A 23,395-nucleotide genomic window follows, 5' to 3' on the forward strand; every position below is an offset into this window, starting at 1 on the left:
TGTGTGAGAGGAATGGTGTCCATGTCCCACTGCCCCCTCACCTCCCAAATTACCAACAAAATCAGCCGCTGGACACAGGTCTTTGCCGCTGCCCACTGGAATATTGTATTTGTCGCTGGTAAGCTGCTATAATTGATCTCGTTCTTGGCTCAGGGATCTCAGGCTGTTGCCTCCGCCTGGCAGACAGTGACTACCCCAGAAAGATTTCCAATGGTCTCTCTTAGGTGCCTGTTCATCTTCCGGCAGTAGCTCTTTCCTAAAAAAAATCTCCCTGTACCTTTCCTCCAATTCTGCTCTTCTGTGTTTGGTGCAATATGGATCAGTGAGCTGTTCAGAGCACCAAAAATCTCAATTCAAACTGTTGTACCTAGTTCTTAAAGTTCTTAGACGCCAGAGGGAAAAAAATGTGGTGCTCACTGGCAAGACTCCATTTTGAATTCAAAGTGACATTCTTCTTCTCTAAAAGCAAAAACCAAACCAAACCAAACCAGACTTCTTAATTTAATTGCTATTGCATTAATTATAGAATAGCGGCTATATAGGTCATCCCCAACCTACAAAGGTTCAGTGACAACAACTTCTCTCTAAATTAGTTCTGATGTGCGTCTAATACCTCTTTTTCTTTTTTTAAATTTCATTCTTACTACCTTTTATTATCAGTGTCTTTATAAGTCTGATCCATTAAAGTCTGCTAGTGAACATCTGAGAGTGGTAACATTTGCAAATTATATGCTACAAAATTTTATGTAGTACATATTGCTAACAATATGATATCCAAAAAAATTAAAAATGTGATTGTAAGCACAATTTGTTGTAACTCAAATACATTGTTAAATCAGGTTCTATCTATATTATGTTTATTTTACTACTGTAACAAATTACTACAAAGTTAGTGATTTAAAACAACACAAAGTTATTATCTTACAGTTCTTGAAGTCAGAAATTCCACAGGCATCTCAATGAGTTCAAAGTGAGGTGTCATCAGGGTGCTTTCCTTCTTAGAGGCTCCAGAGAAGACTCTGTTCTCTTTCTTTTCCCAGTTTCTAGAGGCTGCAAAGAATATTGAATATACTGTGGACTTCCAGAAGAATGAAAAGTTCTGTCTTGGAAGAAGTACTCCTTGGAAGCAAAGATGGCAAGACTTCATCTCACATAATTTGGATACATTATCAGGAGAGACCAGTCCCTAGAGAAGAGTGGCATGCTTGGTAGGGAGAGAGTCAGTGAAAAAGAGGAGGGACCTCAATAAGATGAATCGACATGGTGGCTGCAACAATGGGCTCAAACATGTCGATGATTATGAGGATGGAGCAGGATGGAGTATTGTTTCATTTTGTTGTACATAGGGTACCTATGAATCAGGGGTGACACGAGGGCACCTAATAACACAACAACAGAGGTTACCCACATGACTTGGCTAGTGGTCTCCTCCTTTCTCTCTATTCAGAACCAGCCATTCTCTGACCCTTTTTGCACAGCCACATTTCTTTTACTGAGCATAACCAGTAAAGCTCCTTTGTTTTTCTTTTAAGGACACATGTGATTAGGTTATACCCACCATGATAACCTAAGACTCTCCCCATCTATAGATCTTTAATTTAATCACACCTGCAAAGTCTCTTTTGCCATGGAAGGTAATATATTCACAGCTTCCACAGATTAGTATGTAGACATCTTCGGAAGGTCATTATTTTGTCTATCACAGCATCCAAATAACTAAGTGGTTAGCTGACAGCCAGAATATTTTTTTATTAGATTTCACTTGAAAAGAGTACTTGGAAAATTGTAACAAAGAACCAGAACAGAAAGCAGGCTTAAAGCTGGGCCAATCTAAGGATTGTTGAAGGTACAGCATATTGAGTACAGGAAAATGAAGACCTATATTTATGCATGTGGGGTGGGGGTTGAGGTTTCAGGAGGCATGAGATTATTGCTGTCTTTAAAATATTTGAGAGTTCTATCAGATGACAGAGGATTTAAACTTGTACTGGGTAATCTCAGAGGACAGAGCTAGATTTAATATTTGGACACTCCTAGGAAGCACCTTTTGGCAGATGTAAGGCAGAGCCATGTGGTCATTATTGACATGACTTGACACAGTGGGGAGTCTTATAAATGAGATTCTGTCTACTCAAATCTTGATTCTTTATTATTATTTTTTTTTTTTCTTGTTGAAGGGTCAGCTCATATGCACTCTCAAATTTATTTTAACCCTCTATGTCAATGATTTAATTCTATTCATGACCTTTGGGAAGAACACACTCAGAACTTCTGAAGCTGAAATAACTGAGGAAAAAATGCAAGCCTTGAGTTGCAATATTGAAAGAGTCTATGGGCAAAATATTGAATGAGGTAGGAAACATAGAAAGAAGATGGAAGGAATACACAGAATCACTGTATCAAAAAGAATTGGTTGATGTTCATCCATTTCAGGAGTTGGCATATGATCAAGAACCAATGGTATCAATTGAGATGTTTCAACAAACGGATGCCCTGCTGGAGGCACTCACTTGGTTATGCCAAGGGATTTGGAAGACAGCTACCTGGTAAACTGATTGGAAAAGATCTATATTTGTACTCATTCCAAAGAAGGGTGATCCCACAGAATTTGGAAATTACTTAACAATATTATTGATATGACATGCAAGTAAAATCTTCCTGAAGACAATTCAAAAACAGTTAGAGCAGTATATTGACAGAGAACTTCCAGAAATGTAAGCTGGATTCAGAAGGAGATATGGAGAGAAGGATATAATTGCTGATGTCAAATGGCTCAAAGCAAAGAATACTAGAAAGATGTTTACTTGTGTTTTATTGACAATGCAAAGGCATTTGATTGTGTGGATATTACCAAATTGTGGATATCATTGAGAAGAATGGGAATTCCAATCTTAAGAACACTTAATTGCACTTCTGAGGAACCTACACATAGACCAAGAGGCTATTGTTCAAACAGAACAAGGGGACACTGCATGGATTAAAATCAAGAAGGGAGTGTGTCAGGGTTGTATCCTTTCACCAAACTTATTCAATCCATATGCTGAGCAAATAATCTGAGAAGCTGTACTGTATGAAGAAGAATGTGCCATCAGGATTGGAGGAAGGCTCATTAACAACCTGTGATACACTGATGACACAACTTTGCTTGCTGAAAGTGAGGGTGACTTGAAGCACTTACTGATGAAGATTGAAGACCACAGTCTGCAGTATGGATTACATCTCAATATAAAGAAAACAAAAATTCTCACAACTGGTCCAATAAACAGCTTCACAGTGGATGGAGAAAAATTGAAGTTGTTAAGGATTTCATATTACAATCAACACTAACGGAAGCAGCAGTCAAGACATCAATAGGATGATGTATTGCATTGGGCAAATCTGTTGCAAAAGACCTCTTTCAAGTGCTGAAGAGCAAAGATGTCTCCTTGAAAACTAAGGTGTGCCTAACCCAAGCCATGGTATTTTCAATCGCCTCTTATACATGTGAGAACTGGATAGTGAATAAGGAAGACTGAAGAAGAGTTGATGCTTTTGAGTAGTGGTGTTGGAGAAGAATGCTAAGAGTATCATGGTCTGCTAAAAGGACTAATAAATCTATCCTGGAAGAAGTGCAGCTGGAATGCTCCTCGGAAGCAAGAATGGTCAGACTTCATCTCACCTACTTTGATCATGTTGTCAGAAAGAACCATTCCCCAGAGAAGGAAATCATCCTTGGTGAAGTGGAGGGTCAACGAAGAGGGGGAAGGCCCTCAACGAGATGGATAGACACATGGCTGTAATGATGGGATCAGGTATAGCAAGTATCATAAGGCTGGCACAAGACTGGGCAGTGTATCTTTCTGCTGTGAATAGGGTCACTATGAGTCAGAGACAACTTGATGGCACCTAAGGACAACAACAACATGATCTTTGGTTACCACCATTTGCATGTAAGTGTAGTTGGCCAGGGACCTTTATTCTTACTAACCAAAAAAACCAAAATCACTTCCATCAAGTCTATTCTGACTCATAGCGACCTCCACTGGGTTTCTGAGGCTGTAAATCTTTGTGGAAGCATACTGCCTCATCTTTCTTCCACAGAGCAGCTGGTGGGTTTGAAGCACTAATCGTTTGGTTAGCAGCCAAATGCCTTAATCATTACACCACCAGAGATTCTCCATTCTTACTAAAGAGTCAACTTTTTGCCTTCTGCAAGTCCATTCTAAGGATCTGTCTGTCTCATGCTAAACAAAATAAGCAATTTAAGGAGTCTATGAGTTGGGTCTGACTTGATGGCACATAACAACAACAGTAGAGTTCAGAAGCTTCCTTAAAAATGAAGTGGCCCATGTTATTATTGATAATATAAAGAACAGTGACCAAAGGGACAGTATAAGTTTTAAATATCACATAAGTTCTTAAAAAATAACCTTTTTGGAATATTCAGATATGAAGACAAAACAAACAAATGAACTAAAAAGACACATGGCATGAAGAAAGTGTAGATTTTTTTTGCTGTTAGATGTATGGCTATTAAATATGATTCATATTTTTAGGAAGTTGGATATTTAAAATGAAGAAAGCAAAATAAAGAGTATACCAGATTCTTTCATGTTAATTTAAGATATATATATATATAAAGGTTTTATTCATTAGTCCACTTTCCAAAAGGGATGATTTTCTAAATAATTTGCCAAAGACTCGTGAGTATCTATAGAAAGTGCTATTTTTACATCATAAGTGTCTATGCTATATTCAAAAACACCAAAATGACCAGAATTTCTAGTATAAAATCTGGTGGAACCCCCAAGACTATGGCCCCAGGTTACCCTTTGGGCCTAGAATTGGAATCACTCCGATGCACTGGTTCTCAGCCCAACAATAGAGAGACCTTCAAGCAGATCACGTATCCCAAGGCAATGCACTCACATACTCTAGGGAGGTAAAGCTCTTAGAACAATTGGCCATGGGGCACCAGAGGGACAGCATTCGCACAGAGAGAAAGCTGGACAGACAGGATTGCATAGTTAAGAAGGACACACGAAGGGGATAGGTATAGGGATGGGAAGGCAGGAGAGTTTATTATGGTTGGGGATGATAATCAGGGCGTGAAATCAACTGTACAGGCACTGTTGAATGTAAAATAAATTTTTCTCTGTAAATTTGCACCCAAAGCAGCATTTATAAAAACAACAAAAAAAAATCCCAAACTCACTGCCATCGAGTCGATTCCAACTCATAGCAACCCCCTTTGGGTTTCCCAGATGGTAAATTTTTACAGAAGTAGAGTGCCTAGTCTTACTTCCGTGGAGTGGCTGGCAGGTTTGAACTGCCAACCTTCTGGTTATCAGTCAAATGCCTTAGGCACTATGCCACCAGAGCCCCTTAAAGCACTATATGTATATATACATATATATTATATATATATCTATATATATATCTATAAAATAAGTGTATATGCTGTCTAAGAATGTTTAGTGCTTAAAAATACTTTTAATGATTTAAAGAATTTATGCTACCATGAATATTCTTGATTTTTAAGTATATATCTGAATGTCTAAATTATAAATCAGGACCGTACTCAGTATTATGCTAGATCATTTGACCCTCAAATTACTTTGTATGCCAAAATGTCCCAAAGGAATTAATAAATTAATTACAACTTCAACTGTATTCAAGAGAAGTATTTGGAGTTCTTTCTAACTGTGATTTATGTATCTTCAAAGAGAGTCTTAAGTGTCTTATTTAGCTTGCAGTGCTCATCTTAAACTAAGTGGTGCTTGTCCAGACACTTAAAATTTGGGGCCAATACTGCCAATGACTTCATAGCCATTTCGTCTTCTTTGCAATTCTACGGGTTATCCGACAGCAATGATGATAATCCTAGCCAGCTCCTGAGAGTCCTCCCTATAGTCAGGGGAAGGTCAGCTATTTTTTGATCCCCAGGGGAGAGAGACAGCTCCTCAATCAGTGTCTTAAAATAGCTAGCAATTCTCAGCTGCTAGGCTGGAGCCCCTCCAGCAGAGAGCAAAGTGCATACAAATCCATCACTGGGTGTGAGGGAGAAGCCACCAAAACATGAGCTAGGAGACGTTTCTCAAGAAAATTCTGTCCACTCAAATCTTGATTCTTTTTTATTGTTATTATTTTTTCTTGTTGTTGAGAGCTAGCTCTCTGCCAATTTTTTTACTTCATTTTCTTTTTATATTTTATTTAAATCGATCCAGTGAATTGAAAATGAGACTAAATATCGCCATCTTCTTTGGGGCTCTCTTTGGTGCTTTGGGGGTTTTACTCTTTTTGGTGGCTTTTGGATCAGATTATTGGTTACTTGCCACTGAAGTGGGGAAATGTTCAGGAGAACAGAATGTAAGTTTTTTCTTCAATATCTTGACGTACTTGATAGTGATCAGGATAGACTTAAGTATAAATATCTCGTGAAATGACAGAATTGTAGAGGAGTGTATAATTTTTCATAAAAGATATGTACAGTAGAAATGAAGCTACTGATCTTCATTATTTGGGATAAAATACATTCCTTCAAAGATTTCCTGGACATGACAATTTTTATTATATTCTTGTGCTGATGGCAAATTACTTCATTTTATTCTGTGCAGATAGAGAATGTCACTTTCCACCATGAAGGTTTCTTCTGGAGGTGTTGGTTTAATGGAATTGTGGAAGAGAATGATTCCAATATCTGGAAGTTCTGGTACAGTAAGTGCAATTTCGCTTTATCTTCACCCTTGTCCTTACAATAACATGAACAATTTATTTGGTACATTTCACTTTTGAAATAGGATTAGATTCTTAATTGTAGAATCTCAATAAGATGTCTTCAAAAGTTTCATGAAGATACTTTTTCTTCAAGTAAAAATTGTTTATAGGAATAATTATTTCATCTTCCAGAATAACATAGGAGTTAGATTATTTATGAGAAAATTGAATTATCTGGGGTTTCTATGCTTACATTTAAAATACACTAACTACAAACAAAACATTTTCTACAGTATTTTTTCAAGGTCTATTATTTCTTTGTTGAGAATTTTTTTTTTGGCTATGAACTTTTGAAATTTCAAATTTCAAATCTAAAAATAGAGATCTATTATATTATAGTCATATCTTCATTTTTTTAAGTACATTTTATAATAGAACTTAATTGCTAGTAGTGGGAGATGAAAGCTTGCTTTATTTGGGCTTTAACCAAGTTTGTTGGCAATATCAAGCAACTCATTACTTTTGATGTTTTCATTCTCTCATGGAAACATTAAAGTTCTTTTCTGTAGAATAGCTTTTTGTAAAAATAACACATCCTTTCAATTTCATTTCCTATATTGTATTAATCTTTGAAAATCAATTTGTTGAAAATAGCCTTATCTTATGGCACCAAAAAACAAAAGAACTATTTATTACCCTAAAGGTTATTGAGGGTTGAAATTAGCAATAGCTTCATCAAATACCCCTAAATAAATCAAAGTAAAGTGTTTACATAGTTGTCAATACTATAGAAGTTATATAATAAAAGCGTGTGAGCTTACTGAGGACTTATGCAAGTTGACAGCAAGTTGTCATCTGTAGGGGAACAAAGGTAGGGATGAGATAGCATATTTGAGAGGAATCTTTGCTAGTGCATTTTGGAGAGGAGAATAAACTTGTGTTCAAGATGCACACTGACAATGGAAATTATTTAGAATTTGGTAAAGGGCAGTTAGCCAGTCTGTGAAAGAAGAAGACTTTTTGCCAAGGATATAGAGCAAAAAAAGTATATTTTACTCTGCCTTTTGCTTGAAGTGGCATAGAAGTAGCATTCCACAAGAAAGAATCTTGGCTTTTCCCTGAAAGATGCACAATGAAATTCTTAAGTTTGCAGACGATGTAAAAGTCTTTTCTTGTGGTTTCTTCAAATGCTAAAAATGTATATGAATTATCAGCTTGCCTAATGGATCATTTGTATCTTTTCCCTAAAATTAAAATACAGAACTTTGCTATTGATTGGAAATAATCAAACTTAAGTCTAAGTTTATTGTTGTTGTTGTTATGTGCTGTGGAGTTGCACCCGACTCATAGCGACCCCTCCTTGGGTTTCCAAGGCGGTATCACTAGGGAAGTAGATTGCCCAACCTTTGCCTTCTGGTTAGCAGTCAAACGCCTCAGGCACTACACTACCAGAGCTCCCGATTTTCTAAAACAAGTATTTATTGAATATCTAATAAGTGATAGGCATTATGCTAAATACTAGAGAATATGTTTATGGAAATGTGTTGCTTTCAATTGTAAAGTGATATTGAGGGCATTAAGCCTATTTACTTAAATTCTTGTGTAGCTAGATTCTCTGGAGTGTCACCTGCCAGGACCCCTATGGCTCCCAATACAAGTTCTTTGGAGTTCTTACTGTACCCTATAAATCTCTGAATCTGTTGATCTGACTTGTAGTTTTACTTTGCTTATGGACTCCTAGTTCAGTATTTTTGCTCTATTAGTAACAATTTGTAGTTCAACTTCTCAGTAATAAATTCCCTTGTTCTGCTGTCCTTTTTAGCCAATCAGCCACCATCCAAGAACTGCACACATGCTTATCTGTCACCATACCCCTTCATGAGAGGCGAGCACAATTCCACCTCTTACGACTCTGCAATTAGTAAGTACCCTATTTCCTCCAACTACCTCTGAGAAAGACTGAGCTTTCTAAAAGATGCCTGCACAATTTTGGAGGGAAGGGGAAGAGGAGGCAACTAAAAATTCATTTAAAACCTGAAAGTCCAACATTTTCTCTAATGTCAATCTGTTCTACATACGTATATTGTTTTTAGCATGTCATTTGTTCTAGGAGAATATAATTTTGATCTAAAAGTAAAGTCATTGTTTTGTTTGCTTCTCATAAAAATAATTGCAGAATTGTGCTTTCCCATACGAAAATAGTAATATTAACTAGGAAGAATTGCTCCTTTAAGGGTTTAACTGGCCTAAAACCAGTCTTAAAATTGAAAATATTATCATAATATACATCTTACATTAAAATTTTTTGCAGTTGCTATACATACAAATATAATTATGTTGCCATATTACTACAAAATGAACTCTATTCGGGATGCCCCATGCAATATCCCATAGCAGAATGATAGTTAGACATCATTAACTGGAAGTTACGATTTCATTGTTTCTTTCATGTTTCCATATTAATATTTGCTCTGTGGAAAACAAAAATTTATAAATAGAAAGTACATAACATATAATATAGAAATATAGTTGTACAGAAAGCTCATAAGCTTAAAATGCCAACTTTATTGTCAAGTAGTTTCATCGAGGTGTTAAGTCAAAAGTGATTATCCTAACCCTAAAACTAAGATTAGGTACAGAATTCAATGTCATCAGCAGAGCCCAAAAAATATTTGTTTTTCAAAGACAATAGCTAATGTATTAATGTTCTCAATGAATAGAATGAAGCTTTACATCATTCATCTATTTTTTTCATCTTTTTGTTTAATACGTATTTCTGTATGTTATAATCTTGGTTTTTGTTTGTCGAAGAATGTAACATTTGCTTATATCATGTCACTAATGTGACACTCTATGACAATGGCCTCTAGGTAGGAAGAAAAGGAAGCTTACCTACACCTGCTATTGTTGACTAAGGCTACTTGTGTTCCAAAGAACCTGGACTGTACACCTCTAAAGCATGTGTGGTGTGGACATTCCATCTCATTTCAAATTATGGAATTTTATAAGATTCTCCAACAAGATGTAGAGACATTCCATCTTATGCATCAAATTGCATAAGGCATCCTCACTTACATTTGTCAGGACTCCTTGCATCATGTTTGATGTGGATCCTCTTACTGAAAATAGAAAAGATAACACAGGAAAAAATAGGAAAGATCAGGTTTATCTTTGGAACTTAATTCAAATTACACTGCTTTAAGTCTACAATCCCACTCAAACCTGGACTGGGCCATGTTCTTTCTATTGCAGAAAATTTACAAAAAAGGTATTTTTTTCGACATTCTTTTATAAAATGAATTAAGAAATACACGGTTGATTTTCTAGAACATCAGATATTTGTGTAAATATTAATATTGTTGCTATTATTATTTTATGTTGAGAGCTTGTGATGAAATAGATATTATAGGTACCATTCATTTAAAAAGGAATCCACATATTTGAAAAGTCTGTACCTCAAGGAAATAGTGAAGAACTTGAAAAACAAGGCAACATAATCCATGCATAATAATTATGGTGTAGATGGATAGTAAATACATGTCAGAAAAATTATACTGCAATTACACTTAGAATTATTATGTAGCACAGCATATAATTACTGTGTCATTTTTTGGATCTAGTGACAAAACGATATTCCTCCTTTTTTTTTTTTTTTTTTAGTTATCAAACTCCTGTCTGGCACACATATTGTAACTCCTTACTCACTTTATGCAACTTTATCAAACACTTAAGTAAAATTGGGATGGGCAGTGATTATATTCTGGAATAGAAATAATACACACAAGTCTCTTTCATGCTCATAGTAATGTTGTTGTTGTTGTAGTTATATGCTCTTGAGTCGTCTCCGACTCAAAGAGACCCCTCCTTGGGTTTCCAAGGTGATATCACTAGGGAAGTAGATTGCCCAATCTTCCTTCCCAGGGGTGGCTGGTGGGTTTGAACCGTCAGCCTTCTGGTTAGCAATCAAGTGCCTTAGGCACTATGCCACCAGAGCTCCCAGTGTACAATGATAGTTAGCATTATATTTTGGTGATGTATGCTTTTCTTTGTTTTCTTTATCCAAGAGGAGGACAAAGATCTCATCAAAAGGAATCTATCAGAGGGAAGAGTGTGTTTCTTAGTTAATGAGACAATGGAATCTTCACTAGACTCTAGAATGACTTTTTGGCTTTATGTAGCTTCATAATTATTGAGTACTATGTATATGCCAAATTATCTTTGAGAAACTGAAAGTGTTGTTTGCAAAATTTGATATAATTTGCCTGGCTTCACGAATTACTGGCAAAATGGCTTTATTTTTTCCTGATTTTCTACTATTACCATTAGCCAATATTGAAATTAGTAAAAATAATATTGTGGTCTATGATTTGCTAGATTGTTTGTTTTAGAATCATAAGATGCTACCTGTGAAATTATCCTCTTTCATAATAAGGAGACTGAGGCTCAGAAAAATCACATGGCTCATCTACACACTGCTGATCATTGGCAGAGCTAATGCAAAGACCCAGGTCTCTAGATCTTGTTGGAGAATCTTATAAAATCTTATAATCAAAAGGCTTATTTTGGCTCTTACCATCACATCTTTTTAAGCACAAGTCTTTTATTTCGATATCAACAAGAGAAGAAAGTAAACTTATGTTGGTTTTCACTACCTTTCTATTTGAACCTGCTTTGTACAGTCAGGTCTAATTCAGTGTTTCCTTTAATTCTTTTGGTCTCAAGTACATTTTCTGAAATTCAATTATTCTCCAATATAGTTACTTGAATGATTGGCCAAGCCTAGCAAGGGTGGTCTAATTCTCAGAATTGTTTTTGAGGTAGGCTTGTGTACTTCAAAGTCCATTAAACAATTTCATTACTTTCGAGATCTGTCAGAGTTTAGATTTTCTGGTTTGTTTCATGCTTAAATTCATTCATAGTTCATTTATTTGGCATCATTTGGTAATGATGTACTGAACATAGATTAATTTTAAAAATAATACCACCCCTGAGTGAATTAATCATTGTCTTCTTGGTGTTCCCACAGCTTTGGAACATACCTCTATCAAAGCACTCATTATACGTAATTGTAATTGTTTGTCTACTCATTTCTCTATTATTTGTTTTAGCTCCCTAAGGGCACTGCATATAACCTACTCCTATATATATATCCTCAGAACTCAATATAGGGCCTGGTACTTAATAAATATTTTACAATGTATAATTTTAACTCTTAAATGATCAAAAATGATTTAATGCAACAACTATACTTATTATTTTTAGCTATAAACATTTCTATTTTATTTTTTTACAAATGGAAATCCTCCAAAAATAAATTACATACATAGATTTCTTCTTAAGCAGAATATAGTGAATATAATTTGACCTTTTCTTTTAGATAACAGGTTTTTTTAAAAAAATTATGATTTGGGTGAAAGTTTACAGAGCAAATTCACTTTACATACAGCAACTCACATACACTTTGTCTCATGGCATTGACTACAATTTCCCACAATGCAACAGCTCCCTCCCACTTTCTCCCCATAGTTACCTCTTCCCTGTGTCTTTCCCTTCATGCACTCCTGTCCCCTGAGCTGTCTCCCTGTGCATACACAACCATTCTATTCTCCTGTGATTGTTCTCTCCAAGGAGTTTATCTACTTAATGTAAATGTTCAGCTCACATGCCTGTCTTTTGTTTGACTGGAAGCCACAGGAGTGGGTTCAATTCCAGACCTGAAGGGAAGCTAGGGGCCATAGTCCCAGTGGTTCCATCAGGCTCTATCAGACCAGCACACTCTTTTTTTATTTATTTTTATTTATTTTTTCCTTCAAATGATTTAGAGTTTTGTTCCACATTGTTCTCCCTCTCTATCCAGGATCTCCTACATAAATCCCCTTCCATGTGGTTGACAGTGGTAGTAGCCAGGCACCCTCTAGTTCTTTTGGTCTCATAGTTATATAGGCTGAGGATCGCATGGTGTATGTGTCATTTGGACTAATTGTTTCCATGAATCTTTGGTTTTCTTCATTCTTCTTTTCTCTGGACGAGGAGAGGTCCATCGTTGCATCTAGATGGCTGCTTGCAAGCTTTTGAGATCCCAGAATTTGACCTTTTCTTGATGAGTTGGAACAAATAACCACACACAGGCTACCATGACCTTCTTTGGCTTCCTCAAGATCAGTATCCATACCCTTTTCTCAGGGACTGGGCCCTCCCCATAAGCTTTGCTTTATTCTTACCTTCTGCTCCCTTCATTTCCTTGGCAAAATAGGTTTTGCTTGTATCTTAGTTCAAAGTTCACTTCTTTGAGTCTCCCACACCACTTCACATTGATTAGGCCATGTTCCCTTTATAAAATTCATTCTTTTCTTAGATAATTCATAGTAAATATTTTAATTATTTACTTGTGTAATTTTGTTAATGTATTTTCTTCCCAGTCCAACTCTAAGCTCCCTAAGAGGGGAAGTCTTGCATGCTTGGCTCACCACTGTATCCAATCTAGACTAAATCCTGAGTGTTTTTTTTGAGAAGATCTATTACTATACTGTATTATGATACTTATGGTGACTCCCTAATTAATTATGGGCATGTGTAAGACTTTTTTTAAAACAACTTATCAAATGGACCTAAGTTATTGTTTTACATTTTTTTTCTTTTGAATGCTCTTTATAATTTTCTGGTTTTCAACACTTTTTGTCACCTGTCAGGTCAGCTGTCTTTCATTTCTGTCATTGATGTTTATCTAATGTTCTTTTCCAGTCTTCCTTTCTCCCACCCTTATAGAGAAAGTAGAGTTGAGTTGGAATCACTTTGATGACAAGAGGTTTTGAGTGAATGAGGTGAGGCTAGAAGCAGGAAGGCAGTATCAGTGAACAATGAATTAGGTTGTAAGGAACAGAAAACAAACTGTAGCTAAAAATAATAAGGGTTGTTTTTCTTCCACAACAAGAAACAGCTGTCATAGTGATGTTATTAGGGACATGGCTCTTTCAATCTTTTCTTCCACTGTGATTGGCAAGTAGGCAGTCACCTTCATGTTGATTAGCTAATGATCACAAAAGGTCTTTTCCATCTTCAAAATCTCAGAAGCATCCTTAGAATTCCCCACTAGAGTTCTGCAAATCCTTTATTCCTTCAACTGTCATTTGGTCTCCCTAACAGTAGGGTTACCAAAAAAAAAAAGACAAAAACAGGTTACCAAAAAAAAAAAAAAAAAAAAAAATCCACTACCATTGAGTTGATTCTGACTCATAGCAACCTCCACTAGGTTTCTGAGGCTGTAAATCTTTAAGAACTAGATAGCTTCCTCTTCCTCTGAAAGAAGCAGCTGGTGGGTTTGAACTGCAGACGTTCTGGTTAGTGTCAAAATCCCTTACACATTATGCCACTGTTGTTGTTGTTGTTGTTATTTGCCATCAAGTCAGCCCCGACTCATAGAGCTCCTTAAAAAAAGATAATGAACATAAAAGATACTTGGAGAGTTACTGTACAAAAACATGGTGATCAAACAAAAGAAAGTTGGAGGGATCCAAGATGATGAAGAAATTTCTATTTGAAATAGGTCTAAATCAGTTTAAATAATATATAATAAAGCAATATGGAAATTCCCTCTAAACAGTAAGTGTTATTTTAGTATATTTCTTTGCAGTCCTTTTTATATACATATTGCACACAGCTTTAATCATAAATACAAATGCACATCTTGCTTTTCTGTGTTTTTAATTTAGCAACTAAACACATTTTTCTGTATTTTAACTTAATGGTTTCTCGAATTTTAAATAAATTAGTTGCTTCTTCCATTTAAACATCATTTTTGCATGTAACATTTCCCATATTGCTATTGTTTTTAGTTGCTGTCAAGTCTATTCTGACTCCCAGTAACCCCATGTGTACAGAGCAGAGCCACTCCACAGGGTTTTCAAGGCTGTGGCCTCTAGGAAACAGATCGCAAGGATGATGTTTCAAGTACCTCAGCTTGGGTTTGAACTGTCAACCTTTCAGCTAGTAGTCAAGCACTTCACCATTTGTGCCATCTAGGGACTCCAACATTTCCCATAATTTGTACTAATTATTTTGCTTGTATTTTCAGTGTGAATAGTAAGTCAAATATAGCAACAGGTTTATGTTTGTTTGCTTTCTGGCCATTGTACCATAGTACCAAATTGCTTGCCGGTAGGTATGAACTGTGAATGATTCTCACTTAGGAAAAATTAATAATAAAAAAAAAATGTAATTGAGTTGATTTGACTCCTGGTGACCACATGTGTTAAGGGGTACTGAACTATGAGTGTCAGGATGAGGGAATATGTTTTGAAGGGAAGGATACAGAGTTGATGGTGGAACAAAGTTTAAGATATTCGGCAAGTAGCTTGACATGGAAAACTAGTTCTCCTGAAAGATGTTAATTACCACAACATATACTGGTGAGAAATAGAGAGGTTTTCTTTCTCTCCCGCCCCAATATATGTTGTTGTTGTTGTTGTTGTTTGCCGTTGAGTCGGCCCCGACTCATAGCGACCCCTCCTTGGGTTTCCGAGGCAGTATCACTACGGAAGTAGGATTGCCCAACCTTCCTTCCGAGGAATGGCTGGTGGGTTTGAACCGCCAGCCTTCTGGTCCAGCAGTCAAGTGCTTTTAGCCACTATGCTACCAGACCCCAATATATATTAAATGTAATTCTAAGAGAAAAAAATATAGGAAAGAAGACAGTAAGTATCAATTACATTTAGAAAGAGAAAGAAAATATAAAGCCACAAAGGAGAAAGTGATAGAAGCTTTGAGAAGCAGTTGATGAGCAGTGGAGGGGAGTCTATGAAGCAGGCAGTGGTTCCCGTGATGAATACTGAATGGATTAAAATGAGAAGAGAACAGGAAGGAATTGGATCGTTTTTTGCATGATGCCAAAGTTTTGTTGTTATGTGCCATCAAGTCATGAGGCAGTATCACTATGGAAGTAGATTGCCCAACCTTCCTTCAGAGGAGTGGCTGGTGGGTTTGAACCGCCAGCCTTCTGGTTAGCAGTCAAGTACCTTAGGCACTATGCCACCAGAGCTTTCCTAGGTTCCTTGTATCTTTCCCCCTTCTGTGCTTGCTTCCATGCCTAATCTGTTCTTTTTTATCTCAAAAAGAAAAGGTTTAAAACATACTCTACACTGATGGGTCTCATTAACATATCAATAAATCCTTATTTCCAAATGGGATTATATTGATGGTTATAGAGGTAAGGATTCCAAAACATATTTTTAGGGGTCCCAATTCAATTTATAACAGTGTCCTGGCAATTCTTTCTTTCCCTAGGGAACCCATTCCACTTTCCTACTCATCCCATCTTCTAATGATCCTCCAGAGATCAAAGCCTTACTCCAGGCCTCCTTCTCCACTCTCTTTCACCTAAGAAAGAGGTCAGAAAGTGTTGATTCTCATAAAGGGACAGTGAAACAGAGTGATGGGACTGTGAAACCTCACACTGGGATGTTTAGGAGTGTGGGCAGTGAGAAAGTGGAGACCTTTGCCATCAGCAATTTGTCTTGGAATAGCTACCAAAAGAGTATACTGTCACACACAGTACGAAGTACCTCCCAAAAACAATCACCCCAAAAGTTTGCTTTAATAGACAGGGTAACAGCAAATAGAAAAATTAATGCTCTCACATTTGATGGTTTTAAACAGAAATGAGTTAAGGTTTGAGTCTAGAATTACAAATGTAAACACTTGAATACTTTAAGAGACACATGAACATTTCATAGGTTATCTTATCTTATTGGACTTCTCCCCCACTTGCAGAGAGATTGTTATGGTGTAAAATGGAGTAACAGCAACAACAGCTAACACAGTTGTTGTTGAGTCAGTTCTGACTTTTGGCAACTTCTTGTGTGTCAGAGTAGAGCTATATTTGATAGAGCTTTTCGTGGCTGATTTTTCAGAGGTAGGTCCTCAGGCCTTGCTTCTGAGGTGCTCTGACTGGACTTGAACCTTCAGGCTTTCAGTTAGTAGCTGAGCATGTTAACCATTTGCAACATCCATGGTAAAATTTAGTCTTATCTACAGTTTTATTTATTTTTAAATAATATTTTATTGTGAAAGTTTACACAGCAAATCGGGTTCCCATTTTACATTTATCTACAAAATATTCGGTGACATTGGTATATTTTTCACAGTATTTCTGGATGTTTCATTTCCAAATTTCTGGTTTCTTTGTCCTCTGACACTTTCATTTTTGCTTTAGAGTAATTGTCGACTATTTGGTCTCATATATATGATTTTTTAAAAGTGCATAGTACTCACTAGTAATATCCTTTATGTTATGAGCCATTTTCTTCTTTAGCTAAAACATGACCTCAAGGAATAATTTTGGTGCAAGGTTTGTCAAATAAGCAGATTTGTTTTATATTCAACAGTTCATACACATTTTGTTTTGTGACACTGATTATAATCCTTATAACCTAACAGTTCTCTTCCCACTTCTTCCCTGTGGTCACCCTTTCCTTGTGTCCTTATTACCTATGTGTTCCTGCCTGCCTAGCTTTCTCTCTGAGCAAATGCTGCCCTTCTGATCTCCTATGGTTGGCTGTTCTAAGGAGAGCATTTCCTTGGTATAGTTGTTCAGCTTGTGGGCCTGTCTATTGTTTGGCTGAGAGTTAGCCAAGGGAATGAGTCCAGTTCCAGGCCCAAAAGGTGACTTGCAGCCATTGTCTAGGTGTTTCACCAGTTACATTGGTAGCTGTAACTTCTGCTTGCCAGCTGACCTTTCATCTGAGACCCAGCCCAGGCTCCATTGCACTGGGGTGTGAGTGCCGCTTTCAGGGTGGCATGCTCAGCTTTTGCAGGTTGTAGCTCATGAGAATAAAGTCCCCTTTTCAGTTCCATGTCCCAACACCAAAGCTCTGATTAAAAATCTCTTTTAAAGAGCATGCTGTTTTGTATTTTCTACTATTTATTCATGTGCTTCCAGAGATTGGTTGTTGGCAGTTTATATAACAACCTTCTAATAATGGAAGGCAACTGCTTTCTGAAAACAAGACTGTGTGGTTATTCTCAACAGTGAGGCTTGACTTCTCTTTGCAAAGGGCAGGTTCCAGCCATGGTGACAGGATCTCATGATTGTTTATGACTGTATCTGTCACACGCAGAAGTAGAGACCTCTTCTGATAACAGAGGGTCTTCTGGTGCTGTAAACCAGGCTTTCTCCACAGTGGCACTTGACATTTTGAGCTACATAATTTTTTGTTGTAGAGGCTATTCTGTGCCTTGGAGGATGCTTAATAGCATCTGTGGCCTCCACTAACCAGATGCTAATAGAACCCTCAGTTACAAAAATCAAAAATGTCTCTAGACTGCTATAGACATCCATTCCAATGTTTCCAACCCACAGCTCTTCTTCTGAATTATAGTCATACTGCCTACACTGGATACTCAGTGGGCCTGAGCACTTAATAATGGCTAGTTTCCTTCTACCTTGTCTTTTGTCTTGCAGAATATTCAAACAAAGAAGAATCAAGGACCTTATTCGGCCTCTCTTAACTTTGACCATCATCACTTCTACCCTAGGCTTTGGACATTTTCTTATGAGGGAGCATCAATTAGCTTCAATTTAAAAAATTGTTGAGTGACAACTGTATGCCACACACTGTTCTGGATGCTTCAAGTTCAGCTCTACATTCCTGCCCTCATGGGGCTTTCATTTTAGTGAGGGGAACAGATAATAAGCAAAAGTGGTCTATTAAGTTGTTAACTGCCACTGAGTAGACCTCCAACTCATAGGGATTCCATGCACAATGCACAATGGAATGAAAGGCCTCCCGGTTCTACACCATCCAGGATTGTTTGAGGATCAGACCTTTCTGATCCATAAGGTTTTTCATTGACTGATTTTCAGAAGTAGATTGCCAGACCCTTCTTCTGAGACCATCTTGGTCTGTTAACTACTTGGAAAGAAATAAATCAGGGTAGCAGTGTACATGGAGAGGAATCTCAGTATTTAATGCATGACCAGGGAAAGTCACACAGAGAAGATGATATATGTTTTGAGTTAGAGAGTCCTGAGTTAAGTGGGGGCTCCTCAGTCCCCTGTGCTGTCCTGGAGGGTTCTTAGATCTCTCTGTTGGGGTCTAAATGGATGCTGTACAGGAAGTGCTTGGCACAGAGACTGGCTTCTGAAAATGATTCTATTTGGGTTATAGACTGGACTTTCAGTTAATATGTCTGAGTAGATAACCTGACTTTACCACTTCATGGCCAAGAGAAAACTTGGGCAGAGTTTTTAATCTCCATAAAATTCAGTGTACTCATTTGTAAAAAGGAGATAAGAATAGCATCAACCTCATATAGTTGTGAGAATTAAAGAGATAATAATATAAATGCTTAGCAGAGGAGTTGGCATGTAGTTGGTATTCAGTAAATGTAAGCAATTCTTGTGATGGTATACCAATTTAGAGTACCAAAAATAAATCATCAGTAGGGCACATAAATTCATCATAGCTTCTCCCTAGAGAGACACGTCCTGCTCTCTGTGGGGTATGTATATTTATGTGTGTGTAGCCATGTCAAGCATTTGACAGTTTCTGGCAAAAAGTAAAGGCTTTACAAATAAATGAATAATAAAAGTATATAATAGGTTTATTATATATACATGTATTTGGTGTGTATGATCTAGTTGATTCTGACGCATAGCAACCCTATAGGACAGAGTAGAACTGGCAGAAACTACCTGGCAATCTCTTCCCATAAAGATTCTAGCTTAGGAAACCCTTGCTGAATCCTGAAACCTTGCTGAATTTATTTATTAGTTCTGGGAAGTTTGAGAGATTTCTTGAGATTTTCCTGGAGTATGCTAGCACTAATAAGTAAATTCAGCAAGGTTTTGGAATATAAGATAAACATTTAAAAAGCAAATATGGTTTTATACTAACACTGAATACATGAAAACTGAAAATAAAAATAAAAGTCCTTGCCAAGGTTTTCCACTATTTGATTTATTTGTTGATATTGATTTGAATTTATTCATCAAATATTTATTGAACACTCACTATGTACCAGATACTCTTCTAGGTTCTGGAGAATAGCAGAGAACAAATGAGACGAAAATCCCTGCACTGTAGTGATGGGAGGTAGTTCTATACCACATTGTTTTCATTGCTATAGAGTTGGCCCCAACTCATGACTGCCCCATGTACAATGGAACAAAAGGTGCTCTGTCCTGTAGTGATTTCATTTCTTTCTTCTTTTCTTTTTTTAAACTATTTTCTTATAGAAAATTTAAAGCATTTACAGAAGTAGACAAAAGAGTGTAATAACCCCATAGGTAGCCATCACTCCAATCATTACAACATATCTTATTTCCTCTATACATTCTATACTAGATTATTTTAAAGCAAATTACAGACATTGAATGATTTCAACTATACATGTGTTGGTATATAACTTTAACAGATTCTATGTGATTTAAAAAATAAAAAAGTTTTTATTTTGAAAAACAAAATGTATAGATGCACAAGAGGTAGCAAATGTAATATACAGAGGTTCCCTGTATCCTTCATCCAGTTTCCCTCCTTGGTTACATCTCACATAACTATAATAAAATATCAAACCCAGGAAACTGACAGTGGTATTATGTGTGTATATAGTTCTATGCCATTTATCAAATATGTAGATTTGAGTAATTGCCATCATAATCAGGATGCAGAATTATTTATTCTATCACCAGAAAGATCTTCTTCATACCACCTCTTCATAATCACTTCATCCTCCACCATCTCTAAGCTCTGACAACTACTAGACTATATCTACCTATAAACATTTGTTATTTTGAGAATATTATGTACATAAGGTCATACACTGTGTGAACTTTTGAGACTGGCTTTTTTTTTTTTCTTTAAACATTGCATATTTAGTATATGACATTGAGATTCATGCAAGTCTTTAAATATACCAAGTATTCACTCTTTCTTATTGCTAACTATTATGCCATGGTATGGATTTACCATAGTTTGTTTATTCACCTGTTGAAGGGTATCTAAATTTCTCCCAGTTTGGGGCTATTACAAATAAATTTACTTTAACTATCTTAAAATACGTGTAGTGGTATTTCATTTTGGCTTTAATTTGCATTTCCTTAATGACTGATGTCATTAAGGATATCACCTAGGAAACCCAAGGAGGGGTCGCTATGAGTTGGATCCGACTCCATGGTAGTGCGTTTGTTTTTTTTGTTTTTTGTTTTAAATGACTGATGATCTAGAACATCTTTGCACGACCTTAGTTGCTGTTAGCTGCCATCAAGTCATCTCTGACTCCTGGTGACTTTATGCATAGCAAAATGAAATGGCGCCAGGTCCTGCATTGTCTTCATGTTCTTAGTTGTTATTGTTGTTGAATTCCATCAAGTTGGTTCCTGCTCATAGTGACTCTATGTACAACAGACAAAAATAAATAAATAAATAAATCACCTAGTCCTGCACCAGCCTCCCAATTATTGCTATGTTTGAGCCTATTGTCACGGGCACTATGTCAATCCATTTTGCTGAGGGTCTTCCCCTTTTTTGCTGACTCTCTACCTTATTTGACACAGTGGCTGCAACAATTGGCTCAGGCATAGAGAGGATTGTAGGCTGGCACAGGATTGGGCAGTGTTTCGTTCTGTTGTACATAGGTTCGCTATGAGTTGGAGCTGACTCGATGGCACCTAACAACAACTACTACTACTTTATTACATATATCTTTTTCCAGGGATTGGTCCCTGCTGATAATGTGTCCAAAGTACGTGAGATGAAGTCTCACCATCCTTCCTTCTAAGGAGCATTCTGGCTGTACTTCATCCAAGACAGATTTGTTTGTTCTTCTGGCAGTCCATGGTATATATTCAATATTCTTTGCCAACACCATAAGTCAAATGCATCAATTCTTTGGTCTTCCTTATTCATTGTCCAGCTTTTGCATGCTTATGAGGTGATTGAAAATACCATGGCTTAGGTCAGACATCCAACAACAACAACAACAACAAGAAGTCAGGCACATCTTAGTCCTCAAAGTGACGTCTTTGCTCTTTAACAGTTTAAAGAAGTATTTTATAGAAGATTTGCCCAATGCATTATGTCATTTGATTTCTTGACTGCTGCTTCCATGGACATTGATTGTGGATCCAAGAAAAATGAAATCCTTGACAACTTCAATCTTTTCTGTTTATCATGATGTTGTTTATTGGTGTAGTTGTGAGGATTTTTGTTTTATGTTGAGGTATAATCCATACTGAAGACTCCAATCTTCATCATTAAGTGCTTTCATCTCATCTCATTAAATCCTCTTCACTTTCAGTAAGCAAGGTCATGCCATCTACATAGCACAGATCTTCGTCCAATCCTGATGCCGAATTCTTCCTCCTATAGTCCAGTTTTTTGGATTATTTACTCAACATATAGATTGAATAAGTACAGTCAGAGAATACAACCCTGACATATATTTCCCTGATTTTAAACCATGCAGTATCCTCTTGTTATGTTTGAATGGCTACCTTTTGGTCTGTGTCCAGAATCTTCATGAGCACAGTTAGGTGTTCTGGAATTCCCAATCTTTGCAATGTTATCCATAATTTGTTATGGTCCACCCAGTCAAAGGTCTTTGCATAGGCAATAAAACACAGGTAAACATCTTTCTGGTATTCTCTGCTTTCAGCCAAGATCCACCTGACATCTACAATGATATCCTTCACTCCAGATCCTCTTCTGAATCTAGCTTAGATTTCTGGGAGTTTCCTTCCATGTGCTTAGTTACTATGCACATATCCTCTTCAGTGTAATTTTCTTCATATCTTTTGTCTATTTTCTAATTAGGTTGTTTGGCTTGTTGCTGTTGAGTTGAGAGTGTATATATCCTAAATGAGTCCTTTATCAGACATGTGGTTTTCAGATATTGAGAAAATATCAATATGGGAGAACCAGTGTGTAGCTTGTTTTTCATTCCCCTAACAGAGATTGTGTGGAGTAAAAGTTGTGAATTTTGATAAAGTGTAATTTATTAATTTTTAGTATTGATCATCTATTTGGTGTTATGTCTAACAGACGTTCACCAATCCTTGTTGTTGCTTCTGTTATTTACTGTGGAGTAAATGGCATGTATACAGAGTAGACTCGTTGCAACCCCATGTGTGCAAAGTAGAACTGTGCTCTACACGTTTTTCGGGTAACAGAAACAAATCTCCAAGACTATCATCTGACGTGCCTCTGGTGCTTCAAACCATCAACCTTTTGGCTAGTAGTCAGAGCTTGACCAATTAAACCACCCAGAGAATGAAAGTTTTCTCCTAAAAGTTCATAGTTTTATTTATTACACTTAAATCTATGACCCATTTTGAGTACATTTATGTACAAGTTGTAAGCTATATTTTTATTTAATGTATGTCCAATTGCTTCAGCACCATTTGTTGGAAAGAATATCATTCCACTGAACTACTTTTACATCTCTGTGAAAAAAAATAGTTGATCATACTTATATGGAACTCTTTCTCATTTTGTAATCTGTTTCTTTCATCTATATATGTATCTCTTTTTCAATATCATACATCTTGATGATTTTAGCTATATAATATCTTGAAATTAAGTAGAATGATCCTTCCCACTTTCTTCTTTTTTTTTTTCCAAACTTATTTTAGCTATTCTAGATTTTTTTTTGCTTGTCCATATAAATTTTATAATAATCTCTATATCTACAAGAAAAAAAAAAAAAG

At 36.5% G+C, this 23,395-nt stretch overlaps 1 protein-coding gene across 1 annotated transcript in view; it reads left to right on the forward strand.

Annotated features, from left to right (window-relative positions):
* The first annotated feature begins 6,216 nt into the window (after nucleotides 1–6,216).
* TMEM182 (transmembrane protein 182) overlaps nucleotides 6,217–23,395 on the forward strand; it is a 70,699-nt gene continuing 53,520 nt past the window's right edge. Inside the window, exons 1-3 of the mRNA XM_007959491.2 lie at nucleotides 6,217–6,348; nucleotides 6,597–6,696; nucleotides 8,519–8,617. Of these exons, the coding sequence (XP_007957682.1) occupies nucleotides 6,217–6,348; nucleotides 6,597–6,696; nucleotides 8,519–8,617 (331 nt within the window). The remainder of the gene's footprint in view (nucleotides 6,349–6,596; nucleotides 6,697–8,518; nucleotides 8,618–23,395) is intronic.

This window comes from Orycteropus afer, unplaced genomic scaffold (genome assembly GCF_000298275.1).
Source record: "Orycteropus afer afer isolate SDZICR_OR568_19922 unplaced genomic scaffold, OryAfe1.0 scaffold00017, whole genome shotgun sequence".
NCBI lineage: Eukaryota > Metazoa > Chordata > Mammalia > Tubulidentata > Orycteropodidae > Orycteropus > Orycteropus afer.